We start from the raw sequence: 23,743 nt of genomic DNA, 5'->3' as shown, positions 1-23,743 counted from the left end.
AAAAGTGACCAAAAAATCATCCAGAAAGCATAGGTATTGAGATCTGTGGTCACCAAATGAAAAACCCTTCCTTTATTGGGGATGTCTTACTAATTGCCCATAATTTCCACCAGTTGTCTATTTCATTTTCACAACAGCATGTGAAATTGATTGTCAGTCAGTGTTGCTTCCTAAGTGGATAGTTTGATTTCACAGAAGTGCGAATGACTTGGAGTTACATTGTGTTGTTTAAGTGTTCCCTTTATTTATTTATTTATTTATTTATTTATTTATTTATTAGCAGTGTAGTTTGGTTGGGCGCTCGTTTTCTTTATGAACTACATCACCCATAATGCTCAGTGCGCTAAGGGAGCTTAATAGAGTGATGGGCTCATCGGTCTACTCCTCAACATCGTCCAATTTCTCCCAGCAGTCGCATCCTGCCTGCAGCTCCATTGCTACCGTTAGCCGGGGCTAATAAGGGAGTAGCAAGTCATTTTTTACACAGGGAATTTCCTTTTTATGTACCTACATTATGTTATTTAACTAAGCAGTTTGTTTGGGAAAATGAATTTGACTTTTTTCCGCGGCACGGCGTCTTCTGGAAGAGAAAATTCTCCCTGTAAAGTCAGTGTTTTTTCGCGGCGACCTCGGTAGCCGACCGGGTTTAGCAAGTCAGTTTTGGTAACCGATAGATTCATCTGTCCGCCTCTGCTGCTTCTCTGTCGGGGGAGAAAATCAGTCAGATGTTGGACGGTGAAAACATCATCGGAACTCTAACATTTTTACACCGGGTTGCGAAGTTGAATTACCAAGGTGAACATCTTTCGAGAAAGAGCCAGCAATAATAATAATAAGAGGAGGAGAGCGAGAGTTTGGATCTCGCACCGAAGGAAGAGAACCCGGAGAGAAGAAGGGACGCTAGGGGAAGAAAATCCTGATGCCCAGTGATGGCAAACGAGCCGATTATCCTAAATGTCTATGATATGGTAAGTAGAAGCGGAAACGTGAACGTTTTCTTGCTTATTTGTTATCACTTGATCTAAGAAGTATGTTTGAGAGGAGTATTATTTATCCAGGACACAACGCTGAAGCGCGTTATAAAAATGCTATTTTAATTCATCGTTGGTTATCAGCACATGTACAATAATGGAAGAAAAACACTTAAAAGCATTTTCGCGTAATTACGAACCACTCTTCAATTCGGCATACTCACACAACACCAAAGCAATTGCCGTTTAATGCAGTTCCATCTTTAGTAATTAGTTTGCTTATTCCCCCTCAGTTGTTTTCTTGCAAAACACAGTGAGTGAGTCAGGGTTGCAAGCGGTTGAACCAATTCATGTACGCTTTATTGTCGTATGATCCTTTTCGAAAGGTTTTTGTCTATTTGTATTAGATCCAACATTGTTTTGGTGTCTGTTCAGTGCAAACAAAATAAGCCGGTTTGCAAATGGCGACAGGAAAAGCAGTGTGAAAAGAATCAAGAACGAAAATTAAGCAACTTGAAACCCACAGCTGATTTGCTAGTCCATATATTAAATCTCCGTTTGTTCTGGCTATCTTTTATGTATCTTCCATGATAGGACTGCCAGAAAACTGGTCCACTGTGGACTACAGACAAAAAACAAAGCAAAAAAACTAGTAAAAGTTTAGGCTTTACAGGAAGTCACTATTTAACTAAGCCTAGTTTTGCATCTTAAGGATTTCAGTTCACTCTAAACACCAAACCAAAAGCAGATGTGAAAGTCGCATGGTAATTTCTACTGCATAGAACGTGCTATCGACTCTTTGTTATAGCATTAGTCTGAGGTTCAATAATTTGAGTCACTATGTTGTCACCATGCTGGGATGAGTCAGTGGGGATGGGTTCTGGAAATTGATGTATTGATGAATCATTGATTGATATGGCTTTAATATGGCTGAAGATTACATTTAAAGTGGGTCTTGCTTGAGGTTATAAAACAGATCGGGGTAGTGCTCTGGGACAGTGTGCATGAACTCCTGGCTGGAAAACCACAACATCCTTTGTATGTACACTTGGCTTTTGCTGCATTTAGATGGTGTTATTTCTTTGTGACCTGTGCATCGTAAATCATGACGGTCTTCCTTACTTGAACATGTTACTCCCTGGTAAAATATAAATGGCCTTTTTTAGGACTCGATTCTTTTCTTCTTGGTCCTGCTTTTGTTCTATTTATTGATGCAGCTGCTGGTCAATATATCTGCAGAGGTTTGGGGTCACATGGGTTGAAATGGATTAACACTGAAAGCCAGAGAGTCATTAAACAGACCTTTGAGAGTCAGTAGAAAGAGTAGTGTGTTGCACGATTACAAATTATATACATTGGTATATATTCATTCCTTTCTTCCTTAGTTTCTTATTCTTTATTCCCCTTTTTCTCTCTTCCTGTTCTCTTCATTACTTTCTTTCACTTTCTCTTGCTTTCCACATGACTTGCATTCTCTGTAAAGTCTGAAGAGCTTTTATTTCTGTCTTGCTTCCATTCATGTGAATAGCTGCAGGGGCGGTTGCTTTAAGAAGCTACTCATACACATCTAAAAGACACATGTGTAGGATTTTTAGAATATATTTGAGAATCAACAGTAGAGACGGAAGGACATATTTTCCATACAGAAGAAACTGTGTTTTTTGCTTCTGCCTAACGATCCGCTCTGAACCATGCATATTTGCAATGTTTGTGTGGAAACTGGTGCCGCGGCAAACATTCACACTGTGGCAGGAGTCCAGTCCTTCATTCCAGCACTTTTTAAAGGCTTCCTCTTTCTTTTAATCAGACAGTTCAGACCTAAGTACTGTAGGAGGGGTGACCTGCTAGTGGCATGATCACTAACTGGTGGGTACATTTTGCTGTCTGCTGGTTGTTAATTGGCTTCCTTTCCTTCACTTTTGACAGTTGACCTAAATAAAAATCAGTTTTGCTTTGTACATGCATTGACCCCCACGATGATAATAACGGTACAGCAGAACTAATGGTTTTGCACCTCGGTTTGAGTGTAAGTATACAGTACTGTGCAAAAGTTTTTGGCAGGTGTGAAAAAATGCTGTAAACAAAGAATGCTTTCAAAAACAGAAGTGCTAATCATTTATTTTCATCAAGCAACAAAATGGAGTGAATAAACAAAAGAGAAATCTGAATCAAATCAATATTTAGTGTGACCACCCTTTGCCTTCAAAACGGCATCAATTCTTCTAGGCACACTTGCACACAGTTTTTGAAGGAACTCGTCTGGTAGGTTGTTCCAAACATCTTGGAGAACTAACCACAGATCTTCTGTGGACATAGGCTTCCTCACATCCTTTTGTCTCTTCATGTAATCTCAGACACACTCGACTTCCAGTACTTCTTGTTCTTCTTTACGTGGAAGCTAGTTCTTAATGACTTTGGCTGTATATTTGGGGTCGTTGTCCTGCTGCAGAATAAATTTGGGCCCAATCGTATGCCTCTCTGATGGTATTGCGTAATTCTATATTTCTCAGCATTGAGAACACCATTAATCCTGACCGAATCTCCAACTCCATTTGCAGGAATGCAGCCCCAAACATTCAAGGAACCTCCACCATGCTTCACTGTTGCCTGCACACACCCATTATGGTACCGCTTTCCAGCCCTTCGATGAACAAACTGCCTTGTGCTACTGCCAAATATTTCAAATTTTGACTCATCAGTCCAGAAAATCTGCTGCCATTTTTCTGTACCCCAATTTCTATGTTTTTGTGCATACTTGAGTCGCTTGGCCTCGTTTCCACGTCGGAGGTATCGCTTTTTGGTTGCAGCTCTTCCATGAAGACCACTTCTGGCTAGTCTTCTCCGGACAATAGCTGAGTGTACTTGGGTCCCACTGGTTTCTGCCAGCTCTGAGCTGATGGCACTACTGGACGGCATCTAATTTTGAAAGGTAACAAGCTCGATGTTCTTTCATCTGCTGCACTAAGTTTCCTTGGCCAACCACTGCGTCTACGATCCTCAGCATTGCCAGTTTCTTTGTGCTTCTTCAAAAGAGCTTGAACAGAACATCTTGAAACCCCAGTCTGCTTTGAAATCTTTGTCTGGGAGAGACCTTACTGATGCAGTAAACTACCTTGTGCTTGTTGATGTGCTCAATCTTGCCATGAAATGAAACTCTTTCACCTTACCTTTGTAGCAGAGGCTGTTCCTCACCCAGTTTTAAGCCTCCGACACAGCTGCTTCTGTTTCAGTTAATGACTGTTTCAACCTACGTGCGACATTGATGATCATTAGCACCTGTTTGGTATAATTGGTTGATCATACCTCTGACTATGATCCTACAAAATCCCTGACTTTGTGCAAGTGTACCTATAGGAATTGATGCTGGTAGTAACACCAAATATTGATTTAAAAAAAAAAAAAACTGATAAAAAATATTATTTATATTTCTGGAACCATTCTTTGTCTACCACCATTTTTTTCACACCTGCCTAAAACTGTGCATAATACTTCACTTGTATGGAAGTTCTGTGTAAATGTGTTTTGCATTCAAGGAAAAAACATCAATTTTGCTCTACTGCACCATAGATCAATTCCAGTGAGTGTTGTTTGACTGATTTGCTTGGAGGCTGGTTGAGTCACTTGGTGGGGGACCATCAGTTTATAGGTTGAGTCACTGTTACTGGGCCACCAGTAACAGGGTTTTCTTTTACTTGTGTTCTATGCATATTTTAGCCATGAATCTTTACCAGTACCAAGTACCAGTCCACATTGGAAAGCTACAAGTTGAAGTTATCTGTGGAGCTTTTTCCCCTCCATTATATGCTAGCTTGTCTGCCACTGATGTTGCATTAAGTAAAAAGAGAACAACATGAACTGAAGTGAGTGGATCGGACAGCGGATTGACTCATCACTGATACCAGTCCAATGTTTTTGGGTCACTATCAGACCAAAATATCAGGTAGATACATCCCCAGTGTACAGTAATTTAAAGATTTTCCCAAATGTTTTTTTTTTCTGTTTTTGTGCACATTTTACCTTTAAAACATCAATTATTATATTAACTGTACGTAATAATCTAATAATCAAGCCCAGATGGGTGCATTTGTAAAGTTTGGAGAAAAGCAGACTATCTAAGCTAAGTGATTTAGCTTCATGCTTTGCAAATACATCATAACTCCTAAATAAGAAAGGTAGTGGCAGTGTATTTCCACAATAACTCTCTTTGAGCTGGAATAAGATGTTAATATTTTAGTTAAATAAAAAAATAACAATTGGATTTCTATGAGGCTATCGTTTTAGCTTACAAAATGTAATCTTGTATTTAAGGAAACTGGAGAAGAACAGAGCACTGACAGATGAGGACAAGCTTCTTTTACTAACTTGGACTCATGTTGTACTGTTTTTTCTGATGTTCCCAAAATTCCAGTTAGAATATTTTACCATCCAAAATATTCTTTATTCTTTGTTGTTTTGCTCTTGTGAGGCCACTTTACAACTGTAGAAATTCTAAAGGCTTCTCAGAAAATGTTATACTTCACCTCAGTAATAATGTCTGCATTCATTAAACCTTTACAACATTAAAATGTCAGTGGGACAACAAAACTGTTTCATTTTTTAAAGTTTTTAAACCCCCAAAGTGGTATCAGATTAAAAAAAAAAGTCTGAACAGCAGTTGTAAATCAGGAAATATTTAGATGACTTTGATGATTATGTCACTTTAAACCAGTTTCCTAATTTATAGGTTGTTTCTTCTTAGTCATCCACTTGAGCAAACAGCTCTAATTTCCTGCGATTATGTTCTCATAGAAGTGAGTAAGGAGGCTGTTTTGTCATGCAGTTTATTTGATGGTCTCAATGAGGCCTGTTTTATTGGGAGGTGTAAGCTTAGGGCTAACATTTAATGTAAAAGAAGGTGAGAAAACTGCAAAGATCAGATGATTGCAGAGGTCAAGACAGTTGGGTAGCAACTCAGGATCCTTACCTCAATCTCAAGAGCATCACCATTTATGCAGTGTGTGTGAGTCTGCCTGCTCTGTTGTTCTTCTTGGAGCACAACTGTGAGCATCTACTCGAAAAGATTGATAACAAGTCCCCATCCCCATTGAGGATCGATAATGTCACGTGACTGTCAAGAGTGCATGTACAGACATGATTACAGGCGCCCCCTCAGCCCCAAACCACTGCTTTTTCCCAATTCCCATTCTGTGAGGTCCTCCCCACAGTCCTGCTCACATCTCAGCTAAGTGGATTTCCTGGACAGCTCTGAGTGGTTTAGTGCACTGCTCTAATGAGACAGCATTATCTGCACACCACCTGTCTGCCTGCCAGCCAGCACCACGGGTTTCTTTGTCTCAGAGCGTGTGAGAGGACATGTTAGGATATTAGGTTTAACTGTGTAATGTAGTCTGATACTCAGCCGAGCAGGCTATGTGTTGGCTGCAGTGTCTTTGTGTGGATCAATTGGGGACATGCAGCAGTCATGATTCCTCCTTTTCTTTTTGGCCACCTAGTTTACAAGGTAACGTGGCCCAAAACAAAAGAAGTTGGGAGTGTACTGTGTTGCTACAGCCACATAAATCTCTGCTAGTGGAATATGGTGCAGCATCTCTAATGGAAGAAATCTAAACCAATTAAAATAGTACTATAGCTTGGGTGTGTGGTCAAGGTTATCATTCATTAAACATTGCAATGATGGCAGCTTTCACCTCTGTTTTATTATGTAATTGTAGACAATCCGAGTTTGGAACCAGACCTAATTTACTGTACTTCTCAGTCTTTTTAATTAGAGCTAACAGCTGACATGAAACTGGAGATTTTTTCCATAATAAACAGTCTCTTAATACAAGTTCCTCACATTTGATTCACTCACTCAGTATTCACTTTATTATATACAAACATAAAAACGAATACAGTGCAATCTAAAGCTATCAGTAATGGAAACAATATCTGAACTCTGAAATCCTTTGTGTGTAAGGCAAATGTCTTAATGCTACACCACAGGTTATGGGAATGTCAAAATTGCTCATTTGTGTTAATAAAATCAACAGACAGCAGTACAAAGAGCTCACAGGAATCAGTAACTTGGAATCAGCAGTGATCTTTTTTTTTTTTTTTATTATTAATCAATTGCCTAGTTCAGTGTAAACCTGCTGAGTGTTTAAAAATAAATAAAATAAAAATGTAACGCACTTTGCATGGGAGATTTAAGATAACTTTGTGGGTAAAACTAGAGCAAACTATTGTTGCAGATGACGGTAAAATTCACCAGAACCCATCTTGTGGCTGGTAGTAGCTTCCTTCCATCGATTTCTGTTTTGAGCTTAGTTTCAGTCCGCTTGTTTCCGCTACACTTTCAAATCAGCGGTGTACATCTTAACTTAAAAACAGAAGGAAACTACAGAGCGTCTCTACAGCAAGCATTCATCCACCTCTCTGTCTCCTGTTCCTTTCATTATCTGTCTTTTAATTCATTCATAAACACTCAGCCTGTTCTCTACAGCACACAGGTTTTAACAAGCTTTGAAGTAATGAGGTCTGAGATAAGAGTCTTATTTCGCCACCGACAGGGGCGAGGAGTAGCAGCGTAACAGACTATTTGTCTTTGTTACTCCTGTTAACGGAGTGGGAGACAGTCATTTTGCATTTCGATGCAGTTTAGTTTTCTTAAAATAACTCCTACACACGTTCTACAAGGACATATTGGCACATACTACACTGCCATTGGGTGTTAGTTCACCAACCTGCTGTTTATGTTTCGCCTTATATAAAGTCAGTTAAGGAAGTTTTTTTGGGTGTCTGTTTATTTTTAGCAGCTCAAATGCTGATGTGTGTTCAAGTTTTCTAGACTGGCTTCTGTCACCATTACTGTAACAGAAATGTAGAAAATGTTTTAAAAAGGAGCCAGCAGCCAAGGCTTCTTAGTCAGTGAGAACCAGCTGGTGCACACACAGATGGCTGCTGTTCCTGGGCTCAAAGAAACCACTTCAGAACTGATACAGACATGATTTCATATCCGTAGGAGATCAGCTGATGTGAGAAACTCTTTGGTGGGAAAAACCCTACCAGAAGTAATGTTAGGAAATTGTGTTAGTTTTTGGACTCAATGTTGGTCCTTTATTACTGACCTTTATCAAAATCAAAAAGGTCTCTATAGTGAGAGATACGTCTGCAAGCTCTAAATGCACAAGCTGTAGCTGGACTCTGGTAAAATGGGGATATGCAGTGGCATTTTTGCTTCTTCAAACAAAACTACTGACAGACTCATGCTGTGGCTTTCTTTGTGCAACATTTGACCCATATATAGTTCAGGAAACAGAAACCCAGCAGCATGACAAGTTTGAAATGTGGGTTTGAAAAAACAAAAGTTGTGCCAAAGCCTCAGTAAATGTTGTATTTGATCAGAATGCAGATTCTGTTTTAAATCCAGTTCCCTCAATAAAGTTTAAGGGTGTAAAATTGTGTTTATATATGTGTGTATATATATATATATATATAATATGTATATATATGTGTGTGTGTGTGTGTGTGTGTGTGTGTGTGTGTGTGTGTGTATACAGTGGAACCCCGACTTACGAAATTAATTCGTTCCCGAGGGTCTTTCGTAAGTCGAAGCACCCATCGTTCCTTTTGAGTGAACGATAGGCTAATTGCTAACTGCAACTACAATACCTCGTTCAAGTGGAACAGCGAAGCGCAAGTAAGAAAGCCAAGGGGGTTGTCACATGATTCGGAAGGCATTGTAGGCATTCTGGGGTCAGCCAATCAGAGCCAGCGGATTTCATTACGCGGGCATTTTGCCGTAACACGAGCAGAAATATTGCCGTTAAGTGCCTTCGTAACTTGAATTTTTTGTTAAATGGGGTATTCGTAAGTCGGGGTTCCACTGTATATTTTCTTCCCGCATATACTGTTACAATGGTGGGTGTGCATATTTAACATGGCTGGCTCTGTGCAAGTTATCCTATAAGCCTAAAGCGTAGGTTTCAGCTTGGTTTCATGCATTTGGATGCTCTTGGCTCTGTATGATGTCAGTGAAAGGATATCCTAGTATGGTCATCTCAATCACAGAGCTCTGGCTGTGAACACGCAGCCCCAACCATCTGAATTCAAATAAGGAAAAATTGAAAGAAGCACATCAGATAGTGGATAAAGCGTTTAAGGTGCACTGTAACTGTTTTAGATATTCTAGTAGAGTTGAAGAATACATCCAGTTTACTCCTAGTGCTTTTTTTTTTTTCATTCCCAAGACTGGAAAAACAGGGAGCATGGCATTCGGAAGGGCATACAGCAGGTAGCATCCGCAAAGCCTTTGTGATCAGTTGGTGTTTAAACTCTTACATTCCACAGAGGTTATATTTTGCATTGCAGATGTGGTGGAGACCAGCAGCTCTGCCACAAGTGACTTTAAGCAGCTACATAATGTATTTGCATAATGACAGACGGGAAATGTGATAACTGTTTTAAATAGCATGCTGTCTTCTGTGATACCTGATAACTGTAGTTTGCATTGGAAGCTGTTTTTATGTCAAGAAGGAAAGCCTCTGTGTGTACACACTAATAAAATATGTCATTTTCACGTAATTAAGTTGTTTATTGTCACTCTGGTTAAACACATGTAATGCCTCAAATATGTAAGATGGAAAGCTCTAATATTATATACAAATCCAAATAATACTTAAAATCGATTTCAACAGATTTCTAATGTCAGAATTGATGTCTTTAAATGGTCAGCATAACACAGAGCTCAAAGAAACTGTAAAAACTCAAAGTGCTACATCTCAGACTCTACAGGCCTCAGTTAACTGTTAAAGGTCATGGCAGTACAGTTAGAAAAAAAGACATGTATGGCTTTTTTGGAAGTGTTACCAGGAGCAAGCTGCCAAGCATGGTGTCACAGGGGTGATTATTTGGGCTTGTTTGGCAGCCGTAAGACCTGGGAATCTTGAAGTCAGTGAGTTGACCACAAATTCCTCTGTATACCAAAGTATTCTAGAATCAAATGTGAGCCCATTTGTCCAGCAGCTAAAGCTCAGCCAAAATTAAGTCATGCAACAGGACAGGGCTGCCACGATTAAGTCGACTAGTCACGATTACGTTGACTATCAAAATCGTCGACGACCAATTTAATAGTCGAGGCGTCGTTTGAAGCTTTGTAAGATCCCAAAACACGCAGGAATAAGTAGTAGGATTTAAGCGTGTAATAACGGACTGAAACAGTAGATGGCAGCACTGCGTGTACAAGGATGCCAGCTGCCCTTAAACCCCGAAGAAGAAGAAGCTGTGTCCCAGAATTCATAGCGCAGCCCAGCTAAGTTTCCAACAATGGCTGCCGCTAGTTAGTTTTAATATTACTCTTATTATTCTTTATGGGTCACAAAATAAACGTTTAACATATTTTCAGGCGAGAATGTAGCTGTGTAAACCTCAAATATCTGCTCAGTTTATCAAGACACCACATATTTTCAAAAGCGCTCCGATGTTTTCGGATACGTCTGTTACCCACCAGCTCGATACCTAGCCCGGGTTCAAGGCTCACTAGAGCCGGTGAAAACACCGGACTCCCGGCAAACCCACCGCCGTCTTTCGCTACTCAGGTTAAAGATGATATATAAGTCACTTAAATAACTTAAAAATATTATTGTTTGGCTTTTTTCAGTATTTTATTTGTTCCTGAGTAAATCGGTTTGGCTGAGATTAAAGTTATAGTTTTGAATAAACGTCAAGCAGACAACTGATGATCAGAGGTGTGAGCTCAGAATACTTTATTGATCTCTAGGGGAAATTATTTTGCTCGAGAATATACTCCGGTGTGCTGTTATATTTTAGATAGCAAGGAGCAGACGGCTGAGTTTATTAAACTTCACCGAAACAATCTGCAAATTTCATTAAAATTTAATAAACTATCATCTTGTCTTTATTTTTAGTTAGGGCATACCTTGAACACTTCAAGCTGTAAGCTAATGATAGTTATATAAGAGCAGATGCACGCTAGTGCAATAAGCTGTACGTTGTACGTCCAATGGATGCATGATCTAATTAGTCGACTAGTCGCAAAAATAATCGGTGACTAGTCGACTATCAAAATAATCGTTTGTGGCAGCCCTACAACAGGACAACGATCCCAAACACAACAGCAAATCTGCAACATAATGGCTTTTTTTGTAGACTTTGTCTACAAAAAAAATTGTCTCAGATTTGCATGGTAAGAAATCTGTCACCTTTGTTACAGTGCACTGGCAGAAAGGAACTGCTCTTGGTAAACTTGGCATGTTTTAATCATGCTGATCAGCACTTGATTTGGTTTGAAGAAACGTCAACAGCACCAAACTTTAAAACTGATCAGGTCCAAGAGAATAATCAATTAACTGATGACGTGGCACAGTGACGCAGTAGAAAGATGTTTGAGGTATGAACAAATATTAGATTTAGAGATTATTATTCAGCTTCCTGAGATGCTTCGCCAACACTCTTCTCTGCTCCATCCTTTGTGATAAAATAATGTTTTTGAGTGAAAATTCTGCCTAGCAACAGTCTGCCCAATCACCTTGTAGACACAATGTTTAGCAGGCATACTACAGAAAAGATGGATAGCAGTTTCAAAGATTAGTGCAGCAGTTATTAATTTATTTCTGTGCAGCTTGACTTTCATTGTCTGCATGTAAAGAAATCTTGTGTAAGCATCAGGGATAACATCTGCACTGTGGTCATAAATTCCCACAGAAAAGTCTGTAAATGTGTTTTGTAGCTGAATTTGATTATTCTGATATGAAGACTGGATAAATGCCAAGGTACAATAGGACAATGACAATTCAGTAATAAGGTTTGCATAGCTGCAGGATGTCAAACATATTGCCTTTTCAATATTGCCTTTTCAGCTGGGTTTATTGCAGTGGAGGCTACATTTTGAAGGAATTTCCAGTCTTTCAGAGGTCAAAAAATTGAACTATCACTTGTAGTTATGCAATGATTCACTGTCTGTCTGTAACAGCAAGGATTTATAGATGCCCTGGAGCTGTCTGTGCATACTCCTCATTCCTTCTTTCTACCTCAGTGAGGGGGAGGTTTTGTCTTCTTCCTGAAGAATATCCATATAAATTTGATATTACATTGTTTTAGCACATATTTTTTTTATTTGATTCTTGTTGCTGTTTCTTTCACTTTACTATGATATGTTTACATTTTGAACGGTTTAACAAGAAAAGCTTTCATGTTGGGAAATTGTGATGGATTGTTTTCGTTGACATTTTGTAGACTAAAAATTTAAATATAATAAATCAATAGGTGTAGAAAACATGCATTATTATTTTACTGTAATTTAACAAACGTGTTATTCTGTGTTTCTCCTTCTGCCTTCAGTACTGGATCAATGAGTTCACCAGCTCTCTGGGCATCGGAGTCTTTCACTCAGGGATTGAGATCTATGGAAGAGGTAAGGTTGCCCGGAAATAAGACTCCGCCTACATCAAGTCATTTGCCTAAGGATAGTGTTACAGAGAAGATGCTTATTTTATAGCTCAGGATATATATACACACACCACTGTTTTCCCTTCTGGGCATGTCTAAACATACTTATATATAGTGTATATATAAAACTGTATGTTATCTGCTAATGGCTTTTGTTACATCAGCAGCTCAAATTTGTTCTTGTGTGTTTAGAGTTTGCCTATGGCGGACACCCGTACCCATTCTCAGGGATCTTTGAGATTACACCAGGTGATGCAACTGAGCTTGGCGAGACCTTTAAGTTCAAGTAAGTGTGGGATAATTGGTGTCTATATGAGACATACAAGTACAGATATGCATGTGTTCTGTTTTGCTAAATATCTTTCGCAACAGCCTAGGCAGCTCGCAACATGCTTGATGGAGTTTTTACGGTGAAAGAGTTGGCCTGTTTAATGTAGAATGTTAATCAAATGGCGAGTCAGTCAGGTTACCGCTCAGAAGTTTGTTAGTCTATTAGCTATTAAACTCAGTAGTGACGAGAGGACAGTCGTTCACGCTCCAAGGGCTGGGCAGTAAAATAATGGCAATGAGGAATGTATCATAAATCTATTTGGGTCCACCCTTATCTGCGCAGTTACCTCAGTAGGTTGAAGCAACACAGGATCTTTGGAAAAATGAGTAACTGCAAGGGTTGCCAGCTGGCACACAAGGGAGGGGAAGTTATTGGGAATCTGTAGAAATGGTTCTAAACATGGAAAAATAGAAAATCTGTGCTGCAAGATGTTCCAGCAACCCACAACAACAAAGACAAACACAGCCATCCTTTGTTCCTATGGGGCTGAACTTCAAGGCACACCTGAGACCACTTTGAAGTTTATGCTAGAACATTTTCTAGTTAAGAGTGCCAGGTTCTGCCCCAAAGGCATGATGCAGGCACCTATTTTATATGCACCTATCTAAACAGCTATTAGAAGTCACTTAACATTACTCACTTGGTGTAGGTTTTAATAACCGTTAACAGCCTTTTAGGTTTGCTGTGCAAGAACAATCTCAGTTAAATCCATTCTGCTCATTAGATGCCCGATTGTTCATGTCATTCTTCCACAATAAGATTATGTGTAGAGCAGAGTGATCAGTTCGGAAAGTCAGACAATGTGTCAAATGTCTTTTGACTACTGACAGTAGTTTGGTTTAGGTGGAGATGCTGGTAGGTTCTGGGTAGCGCATACAGTACGCGTGTATAGTGACTGTTTTGGTCAATCAGCCATTGGCCAAGTTAGAAAGCACTGATTTGTTCCCTAGATAAGTTAGAGATTCATGTGCCTGTTCTTTATACCCATTTGATCAGTTGGTCAGCTGTTAGTTGAGCTGTTTAATGAATTTGGGTATTTCTCCTACAGTAAAGCGAGCTCCTGTACATGATGTGTCAAACATTTTAATGCCTTTTTGTAACAGTTCATGGCCTATGTCTTGGTCAAAGACTGAATAAAACAGAAGATTGAGATTGGAAAACCGCAGACTGCAGTTCCTCTTATGGTCACTCAAGAAAAAATATATATATTATTACTGCTGGAAAGTTGGACATTTTTCTTTATGGATCATTTATACTTTCATGACATCTGAGGGGGGGGGCAATAATATTTTATTTAACTCACCAGGCTAAATTGTGTTTAGGCTTGAACACAGTGTTTGGCTGTAATAAAATTAAATAAAATTCATAATTGTTGATGTACTTTTCAAGTATAGTCTAACAATTTGAGTTTTGCAAATACACTGCAAACCAGTGCAGCTTTTTACCATATTGCCAGCTGTCTTTTAAAAGCTGTTTTTGTAGTGGACTGCAGCAAAATGTGTAGTGTTTCTGATTTGTTTTTGTTTTTTTTCCATCCTGCAAAAGATGCACATGATGCTCTTTAGGAATGTGGAATCCAAATGTACAAAACACGACAACTGATTTCAGCAAATCAGTTCAGTATGTTTGTGTGCTTGTCTACTCAGACCTACTCTGCTGCTAAGTATTACTTCTGCTCTAGTTGATTTGCCCTGTGGCTTTAGACAGACTCCGCCTGTCGCACACACAGTAACTGTCTCCAAGCAGGCCACTAGACCAAATATGGATCATCTGTGACAAATGCCTGCTTATTATCCACAAAGCTGAGGCCTATCCCAGTGAATAAAGCACTCTCTCATACTAAAATCATAATAATTTCATTTCATTTTAATTTCATTTGATGTTAAAGCCAAAAACTCAGATCACGTTTAAAATGTTCTCAAAGTTAACTACTTATTTTTTGGCTGAATGGCAAATCACAAAAAATATGTCAATGTTTTCTTCAAAAAATGTGCAACATGTGCAACAATCAGTGTTTTTTAAATGCACACAGTGTTGAACATTTTTCACTATTTTATCTGCTGTCAGACAGCTTTTTCCAACACGAAGTGGAATAGTCACCCTCAGCCAGACTCCACTGACAGAAACAGTAAAGAATATATCAGTAAATGAAAATGGTAAAAAGTAGAATTGGATTAGAAACATTTCTTTCCCAGAAGATGCTCTTTCAGTAACATCAGTACCTTCTGCCTGTTTGTCTCTGCAGAGAAGCTATTGTCCTGGGAAGCACAGACTTCACAGAAGAGGATGTGGAGCGGATCGTGGAAGAGATGGGGAAGGAGTACAAAGGCAACGCCTACCACCTCATGCACAAGAACTGCAACCACTTCTCCTCAGCACTGTCGGAGGTGGGTTAAAAAAAAAACACATCATTTCATTGCACATTACTCTGAGCTGCGCTGAGTTTAAAAGCCAAGTCTTACGGTGATTTCGCACCTAGTTTGTTTACTGTGGTTGAAATCAGTTGATGAGTTTGTAAACTTGTAGCTTTCCCCATTATTTGGTTTGTTTTCACACAGAGAAACATTCAAGTAAACGCCAAGCGAACCAAAATGCATCACTCAAAAAAAAAAACCATGTGAGACTGTTCGCTCATTGGTCAGATGTGTGTGGGGCGGGAGCAACAACAGTAAATACAGGAAGACGGTGCTGTAAGAACAGCGTGTGTGTGTGTGTACGCACCCGTGCACGTTGTTTCAATCAGCTTATCCTGGTGTGACTAATGAGCAGGGAGTTTTCCAGTTAGCATCTAATGCTGAGTTGGGGATTAGGACACTGATACGAGCCCAGACATGCAGAGCCAGCTGGCAAACACACACACACACAAATGCGTAGAAACACAGACAATTAATAAAAGACACATCCTTACAACATACCGTGGTATTTTCTAAACCTTAAATGCAGACAGTACTTCACATCAGTGCAATACAATAAAATTCAGACATGTACATGGAAATAAAATCAAGCACACGTGCAGGTTTACCATTGAGAGTCATCCATCTTCCATCTCAGGATTTGATTTTTTTATGCTTACTCTAACCGCATTACCTTGAGAGGCTGACTCAAAGCGACAGAGTAAAAAATGGCAGGACACATTGATTGTTGTTGCAGGAATGCAGGATGCTTGAAAGATCAAGCATAAAAATTAAATCTTCAGAAAGAATGTTTGATGTGTACGACTTAGATGTCAGATTTCTTTTTGAAAAATCAATACTGTACTCCCTGCAGACCACTGAACTCTAACAGTAGATCAGTAGAAATTCCTAATAACCTTTCAGTATATTGTAGTCCTAGTAGTCTGACAGAAAACTAGATCTATAAACCTTTACTTGCCTCTGTTTTATAAAATGTTGGCCACAATGTGGGGCTCTAGCCAATTGGAAGACTGTTTGTTTCAAAGAAAGGTTGTTACTCGAAACACGGTGTGCGCGGAAAGTTCCTTCACATTGTGAGATGATAAGCACGTTTAAAGCATTTGCATATTGCTGAAGAGTTCAAAGAGATATTTAATACTGTAGTATTTAAATATGTAGCTGTTTGGTTGTGTTGATAGATTTACCACAAAAGCACGTGACAAGTTTATCCTTCAGCTAACCATAGCCAAAAGCTCATGATTGTGGGAATGGGTTATCTTTAAGTACCATATGCAGTGCATGCGTATAACTGTGTTTGGCTTTGCAAGACTTTTGCCAGCTTTAAATCAATGGTTCTGTCTTGTTTTGTAGCCAGACCTAATGTATGATAAGAATCATTAAACAGGAATTTCAAAGTTACAGTCATGCCTGACTTATTTCTCATTTGAAATCGATTTCTCGTGAACCAGCAGACCACAGGAAGCACTTCTGCTCTTTTTAGGTCATCTGTAGAAATCCCATCCTTTAGCATGCTTGCGATTTCACCACAGATGCTAAACTTGCACAGAGTGTAAAACTGACTGTCTCAGGCTTTTGAAAACTAAGCTGCAACCAACTGGTTCCAATTAAATAATGATGAATGTCCAAGGGCAAAGATGAAGCCAAACCAGAGGCATGTTCATCATTTATTTTTTATATTTATTTATTTATTTGTTTGTAAGATGTCCCATCCTGTAACTTCATCCTCTACCTGAAAATAAAAAATCAGGTTGAAGGATCACCTTTTTGACACATTGGAGGTCTAGCTCTTGTGACAGAGAGATAAGTGCATTGAATACAAAAATATAAAAATAAATATAGGAGTACAGTGGTCCTTTGTTTATCGCGTCCTAAAAATAACCCGTGATAGGTGAAATCCGCGAAGTAGCCAACTTTATTTTTTACAATTATTATAGATGTTTTAAGGCTGTAAAACCCCTCACTACACACTTTATACACTTTTCTCACACAGGCATGAATATGTTCACACTTTTCTCTCTTGTTTAAACACTCTAAAAGTTCAAACCTTCATAGAAAAATAAGTTCAGTATTATAGAATGAAACCAAAGGCTCCCGCGGGTGTCTTTGACGGTGCAAAACGTTTTGTCGACATTGTTGTGTTTGTTGGGGAGAAAACTTACAAACATACAGTACAGCACTTCAGAGTCACGCTGCTAGCGATCGAAGATTTATGTAAATTTGACAAGCTGAAGGCATTCTGTACTGTACTGAAGGCACGGGGCGAGATTGATTGACAGTGATCTACAGCTAATCAGGACGCAGAACACAATGCGCTGTTAAAAAAAAAAAAAAAAAAAAAAAACGTGCAAAATTGCACAAAAAAATCTGCAAAACAGCGAGGACCACTGTATAGGAGTTGTAAATGAGGAAACAAGGAATACCTACACAGACTTTCAGGAATGTAGGCCACCTCCTCTTCTTCTGCAAGGAGCAGTCCTTGCTGAGTCTCTGAAGAAGTGGAAGAACCTCATCGCTGGAGCCTAAACAACCTATGCAATCTAGTATCATCAGCAAAAATCAGCCACTTTGTAAGAATTTTTTTGTAGATAAAAGCAAACCCACTGTCTCTGTCTCCTTACACGTCTGTAAAAGCAGCTCGTCAGCAGCTTCAATAAATGTTCTGATCAAAGCATAATTAAGCCCTTTTACTAGGAAAACACTTTGAGTTTCTTGGAAGCCTCTTTTCCCATTATGCTGTAATAACCTCTAATAGTGCTGAGTAATCATAATTAGCCCTAACATAGACTGTGTCTGCCTGTGCAAGCATGTTAGTTGTTAAGGAAGATTGTGAGAGAGAAATGTCAACCACAGACTGAAAAAGGTCCAACTAGACGTACTCGTGAACAAGCTGTTACAGTAGGTTGAGAAATCGCGAGCAAAGAGTCATATTACAGATTTATTTATGGCATAGAAAGTCAGGAAATCTGATTCAGTTTCCTGGAAGTTCAAGACACAGGCAGGATGTAGTTTCTGGTTATGCAGTCATTGTTTCAGATTCATTTCCTCCACAGCATTCTCACAACACTGACAGGTTCTCTTATGGAGAACAAACTAACCAGGAAGTGACAGAAGTGACTTATTGAATATAATTTAATACTTATTACTGCTCTTTATCTCCCTCAGTGTTGGCATAGTCAGTTATTTTATATAAGCTCTAGCACTTCACTTGCCTACTGACACAACTCACTGGTGATATGGAAATTCAGAAAATACTATAATATAATATGTGGAAGTAAACTTTGCAACTTTTTATTTGTTAGCTCTTTTCTCTCTCCTCATGTCCCTCACTCTCTTCCCCGTGGAAGCTTATTTTCACCGCTGAAACAAAAGCCCTACATAATCCTGCCAGTCAAAATTTTGACTTGACTTGCGATTTCAACTTATTCTTTTCAATTTCCAGTTATTTTACCACAAGTTTAAGTTTATAAGTTGACATTTTTAGATACTTAACTCAAATTTTAAGATGATCTAAATGTTCTAGATAACATCCTGAAATTTTGACTTAAGGATGGCAAAAATGTGTTTTTCAGTGGCAGAAGCTCCCATACTTCCCTCTCAAGGTATTTTCCTGTTAAAAGGACTTGGGAGCATCATTCGTCTTTTCTCTCTCATTTGGTTCGTTCTTTGCTCTATAATGTAAAGCTATTCGAGTCAGATTTTGTTTTGAACTGGGGCTTCATACATAAGTTGAATTTAAGTAAACCTTTGATTTTTCTGTCAGTCTAGTAACTAATGATTTGTATTGGTATTGTATTGCCCAGCGATCCCCAACCCCCGGGCCATGGACCGGTAGCGGGCCGCAAGAGTTGAGCGGGTGTGAAATGTATGGTTTTCGGGATAATAGGATAATTTTTTTTTATCGGTGTTATCTTTAACTTGATTTCCCTGGGTCTTTTCATGTTGTGTTATGAATAAATCTTTTTTGGTACCGGTACTGGTTTTATTTTGTTGTGTTTATCCGCAACACCTTAAAGGCCGGTCAATGAAAATATTGTCAGACATAAACCGGTCCTTTGCGCAAAAAAGGTTAGGGACCAGTGGTATTGACTACTAATTAAAATACACCAGTTATGGTCAGTTATTTGTAGTCTTAGATATAAAAATAGTAGGGTTGCATGACTCGCAGATCAGTTTAACCCTCGTTTGTCATGTACTGGGTCTTTGTGCAGATCCTCAGTTCATCTTCTGTCTGAGAGGAGTCATTGTAGTTCCCTTCCACCTCCCTTTAAGCAAACTTTATTCTGTCCCTAACAATAAAAAGACTTCAATAGTAGGTGGATAGAGCTTTTGTCTCTGAAATGACTTCTTTGATTTAATTTTATTGTACTTTGTATCATTTGCCGTTGTGGCTGTATTGCATGGCTTGATGACGTTGCAGAAAGGGGTCTGCGCTGTTTTTGTGTGAATATAGTTCATTACGTACCACAAACCTGCAAACCATAACAAAACATGTAAATGATAGGCACTAAACACGACTGATTACTTTTTCCCTTGATTTTGATGACTTGCATGGAGTTGAAAAATGTAATATTATTCATTCACTTAAAAAAGAATATACATTTGCTTTAAGAAGTCACTTCTTGTGTACTGAACTTACTAAAACGTTCCCTTCCTGTCTTTCTTCTCAGATCCTGTGTGGCAGGGAGATCCCTCGCTGGGTCAATCGCCTGGCCTACTTCAGCTCCTGCGTGCCATTCCTCCAGAGCTGCCTGCCCAAAGAGTGGCTGACCCCAGCTGCCTTACAGTCCAGTGTGAGCCAGGAGCTCCACGGAGGCGAACTGGAGGAGGCAGAGGATGCCGCCGCCACAGCCTCCCTGGCCTCCATGTCACCCTGCTCACCTTCTTCGTCCTCCAGCCCATCCTCCTCCTTGCCTCGTCACTCTCGCCACCAGCCCCGCAGGTAGAGGCTGCATGGCATGCTGGGAAACTCTGGGCTGGACTTCTTACATTGGCAGCCAGGTAACAGAAAACCTGCTGCAGTTGATGGATCTATCTACAGCCAAAGGTCCTGTCAGACTTATCCTCGCGCATGGTGGGGTGTCAGCCAAACACTTGAAGAAATCCAGAGCAGTGAAATGTTTTTTTTCCTGCCGAAGAAAGGAGCTCTTATTGCTGACAAAGACGGGAAACCTGTGGTCATCGCTCTCATCAATCTGAGATTTTAACTTTTTCACATCGAATATGTTTTCGTTATTTTACCTGCCAAATTCCTTCATGTGTTTACCAGCCACATCCAAACTATACCAGTGCTTTATTTATCAGTGGTGTTGATCCTCACCAAAAGGGTATGATTTAGGTATGTTAAGACTTATGGCTGTGTTAAAAATGTCAGAGGACTGCTACAAGAATTAAAAGTGCTGGATGCTCTGCCTTATACTTTTAAGTACAGCAGGTCTGTGAGGGGATTTTATTGTCTTGAGCGACCTCCCAATTATTGGTGGTTTTAAATGTCCAGGAGCTGAGCGCTGATATCATTTGATCTGTGGCTGGTAAATGTTTCCACTGCCGCCTGCTGTATTTCAGATCTGGTCTGGGACAGGTGGGTGCTACAATCTTGAAAGTAACAGGTGGATTTTGGGAATTCTTACCCTTTGCCTCAAATTGCTGGATCCTCTGCCTTTTAATTTTTATTACAGCAGGCTGTAGGTTTGTAAACAGCCTAAACCAGAACTACAATCAGCTGCATAGACAAGAACAAACAGATCCAGAACCACTGTCAATCCATAAGACTTTCTTAGCTTCACAGAGACCCCCGCCTTTCTTCTATGATGTCAGATCCTCCCTCCCATCCTGAATAGCCTCACATGCTTTGATTAAAGCAAACTAATGAAGTGGATTTACTTAATAATTATGAAGTAGCAACAAGTATTTCACCACCAATAATGTAAAATGTTTCTAAATCATTTCGTAGTTAGGTTCTAGTGAAGGGGGAATTGATTTAAGATGGGAAACATTTCTTTCTCAGTAGCAGCTGCCAAGGTGCCTTAGAGCACCCACGAGTGTTCTGTTGGTCAACTGTGGAAGACTCCCAGTAGTTTAAAAGCATAAAGCAAAATGTTTTATCCGAAAAAATCGAGGTCCACGCTCACACTTAGGACACAATGTCAGTCTGCCATGTATAAAAATGTGTCTGAAGAAGAAGCGAAGACAGACGAGCTCTTCTTTAACTGACCTCTCTTCAGCCTGCACTTCTCACAGTCTTTCTTCACACTGTGTCCAGTTAGGAGCGACACAACGTGGTGCCGTTTTGAAACATCGCTGCACAGTTTAGTTAAGTTTGATTATCGGAAGGTTATTGGTGGGGAAAACCTCATGATTTGCTCAGACAAATATATATCCTGTTAACAAGGAGACATATGCTGCATATTGTGTATTGTCCCAAACAAGAGCCATGGATGTTCTGAAAACATGTTATGAAGACTAACTGATCTTGGATACCCTTTTTTTTCTTTTTTTCTTTTTTTTTTTTAAATCCTTATAGTATTTCTACAAAATAAAGACTCTGGCCTTTTTGTCTGTTTTGCCCTTAAACTCAGGACTCTAAAAGGCTTTGTAACATATGATCTTTTAAACTTTTTTATCCCACATGCTCATTTGCGTCGTTGCTGTTGCTTTTCTAATGCAGTTGTCACTCCATAGAGCTTTTCAGCAGCACACTGAGGCAGTGCAGTTTTCTACTCTTCGCTCAGATTTAAAGAAAAAGCTTTTGTTTACATCCTGTATGCTTGTTTGCGAGCCTGCACACTTTTCCTTTTTCTTTTCTTCTCCTGTCTGTGCATGAATGTAGGAGCGTGTGCCCCCACTTATAGTATAAGCGGTTTCAACGAGCTACCAACTGGGCCAAATTTACCACACATCTCTCACACACTGCAAAGAAATATCAAACTTAACAAATGTAGCACTGTTTTCAGGGTGTATTTACAAATGCGTCTGCATCTTTGAGATTAGTTGTATTCTTTTTGTGCTCACGCTAATTTTTAGCAACATTTTGTGGCAGTGTCAACCATCGGGTAAAAATGTTGTTTTCGGGACTTTCTAACAAAACTGAAGCAGTTTTACAGGAATCATGTAAAAGACACAAAAACCAGCATATTTTATCTGATTTGAAGTGAAAGGATTTCATTTTTAAAAGTTATTTTCATGTTTCACTAAATAAACTTTATAATGCACACTCACACGTACTGTTGTTGATGACGCCCTCTGCTGGCTGTTATTTGTACTGTTACTGAGGTTTCCTGTAACCTTCATAGCTTCAGGTGGTTTTCAGCTGTGATACAATCATCTGTCTGTTGACAAATACACAATAAATAATTAAACACTAATCATCAACAAGCTTAGTTATTACTTTACTTGTGATTGCCAAATTTAAGGTATAGTAAATTAAAATGACCAAAGATGGCTGTAACGTCACTTTCTTCTTCTTTTGTTTCTTTTTGCGTTGGCAGCCTATGAATTGTAATCACCCTCATTCCTTGTGTGCATTTATTTTCTCAGAGGAGTAAATATCCTTTAAAGTGATAACTTGTGAGATTTTGCGCCACCTTTGTGAGCTATGAATGCAGATTGGGAAACCTCAATGATTCAAAACACAGAAAAACTGACTTCAGCCATTTCACAGTGAACTTGCAGAGACTTTAGATGGAGCCGAACACATTTGTATCTGTTGGAAAGTTATTAAAGAAAATATACAATCTGTGACTGTGTTTGTGTCATGGCGAATTAGTTTTATGGCTATAGATTTTGTTCTAGTAATGTGATTAAAGATTCCCCTTGTTTTAGGTTTAAATGTGTTAGTTTGCTAGTAGATTGTTTTCTTTAGGGTTTAAACATTTATTTCATGGGTTGATATTTGTTTTAGGAGGGCTTTGCTTAATTTCAGAACTAAGCTGCAGTACAGAGTGACTTGGAGGGTTGACACTACTTTCTACAGAGAATTAAACCCACCTATGAGTAATCTTTCTCACTGGCAGATCGGCAGCAGAAGTTAGTTATTTAAGGTCATTGATCCTATTGTGTTTAAAAACACACCTAAATGCAACTCGGCAAACTCCCAAATCTCTGCTTTCATAGAGGTGCTCACATGTGTTGACAGTCATTTAGTCAACTCTCGTAAGGGCTTTTTGTTAAATAATGAGATAGGATTAAAAACTCATGTTTGGGTTATTTGAGGTTTTATTTACTCATTTTTATTTATTTACCTCATTTTAAGGCCTGCTAAAGAACAGATTACTTTTATTTTATCCTGCTGTGTAAAATCTTATGAGTATACTGCAAGTGAAGTTACCTGAAAAGAAAGTTAAAATCTGAAATGACACTCAAAAAAATATATCTCAAAACATGTCTTTTTATTAATTGTATTTTAAATTCCTCAAATCATTTGGGATCACACTGTTTTTTTTTTTAACATGAATAAAGTAATAAAAAAACTATCTGGTGCATATTTGTTACTAATAAGCCAAAAATAAGTGCATATAATTAAAAAGTGTGAGTAGTAGCAGAGTGCCTTTTGATGCCGTAAAAGTTTATTACACACTGACACTTGG

General features: G+C 39.0%; 1 protein-coding gene across 1 annotated transcript; it reads left to right on the top strand.

Annotated features, from left to right (window-relative positions):
* The first annotated feature begins 384 nt into the window (after positions 1 to 384).
* desi2 (desumoylating isopeptidase 2) lies at positions 385 to 22,895 on the top strand. The gene is made up of 5 exons (XM_084949595.1): positions 385 to 968; positions 12,309 to 12,381; positions 12,609 to 12,702; positions 14,993 to 15,134; positions 19,829 to 22,895. Exons 1-5 carry the CDS (start codon positions 930 to 932, stop codon positions 20,102 to 20,104), a joined length of 624 nt encoding a protein of 207 aa, XP_084805721.1. The 5' UTR covers positions 385 to 929; the 3' UTR covers positions 20,105 to 22,895.
* Positions 22,896 to 23,743: the final 848 nt, after the last annotated feature.

Source organism: Perissodus microlepis, chromosome 13 (genome assembly GCF_051167445.1).
Source record: "Perissodus microlepis isolate ML-2025 ecotype Zambia chromosome 13, ASM5116744v1, whole genome shotgun sequence".
NCBI classification, from domain to species: Eukaryota; Metazoa; Chordata; class Actinopteri; order Cichliformes; family Cichlidae; genus Perissodus; species Perissodus microlepis.
This window is presented reverse-complemented; position numbering and strand designations above follow the sequence as displayed.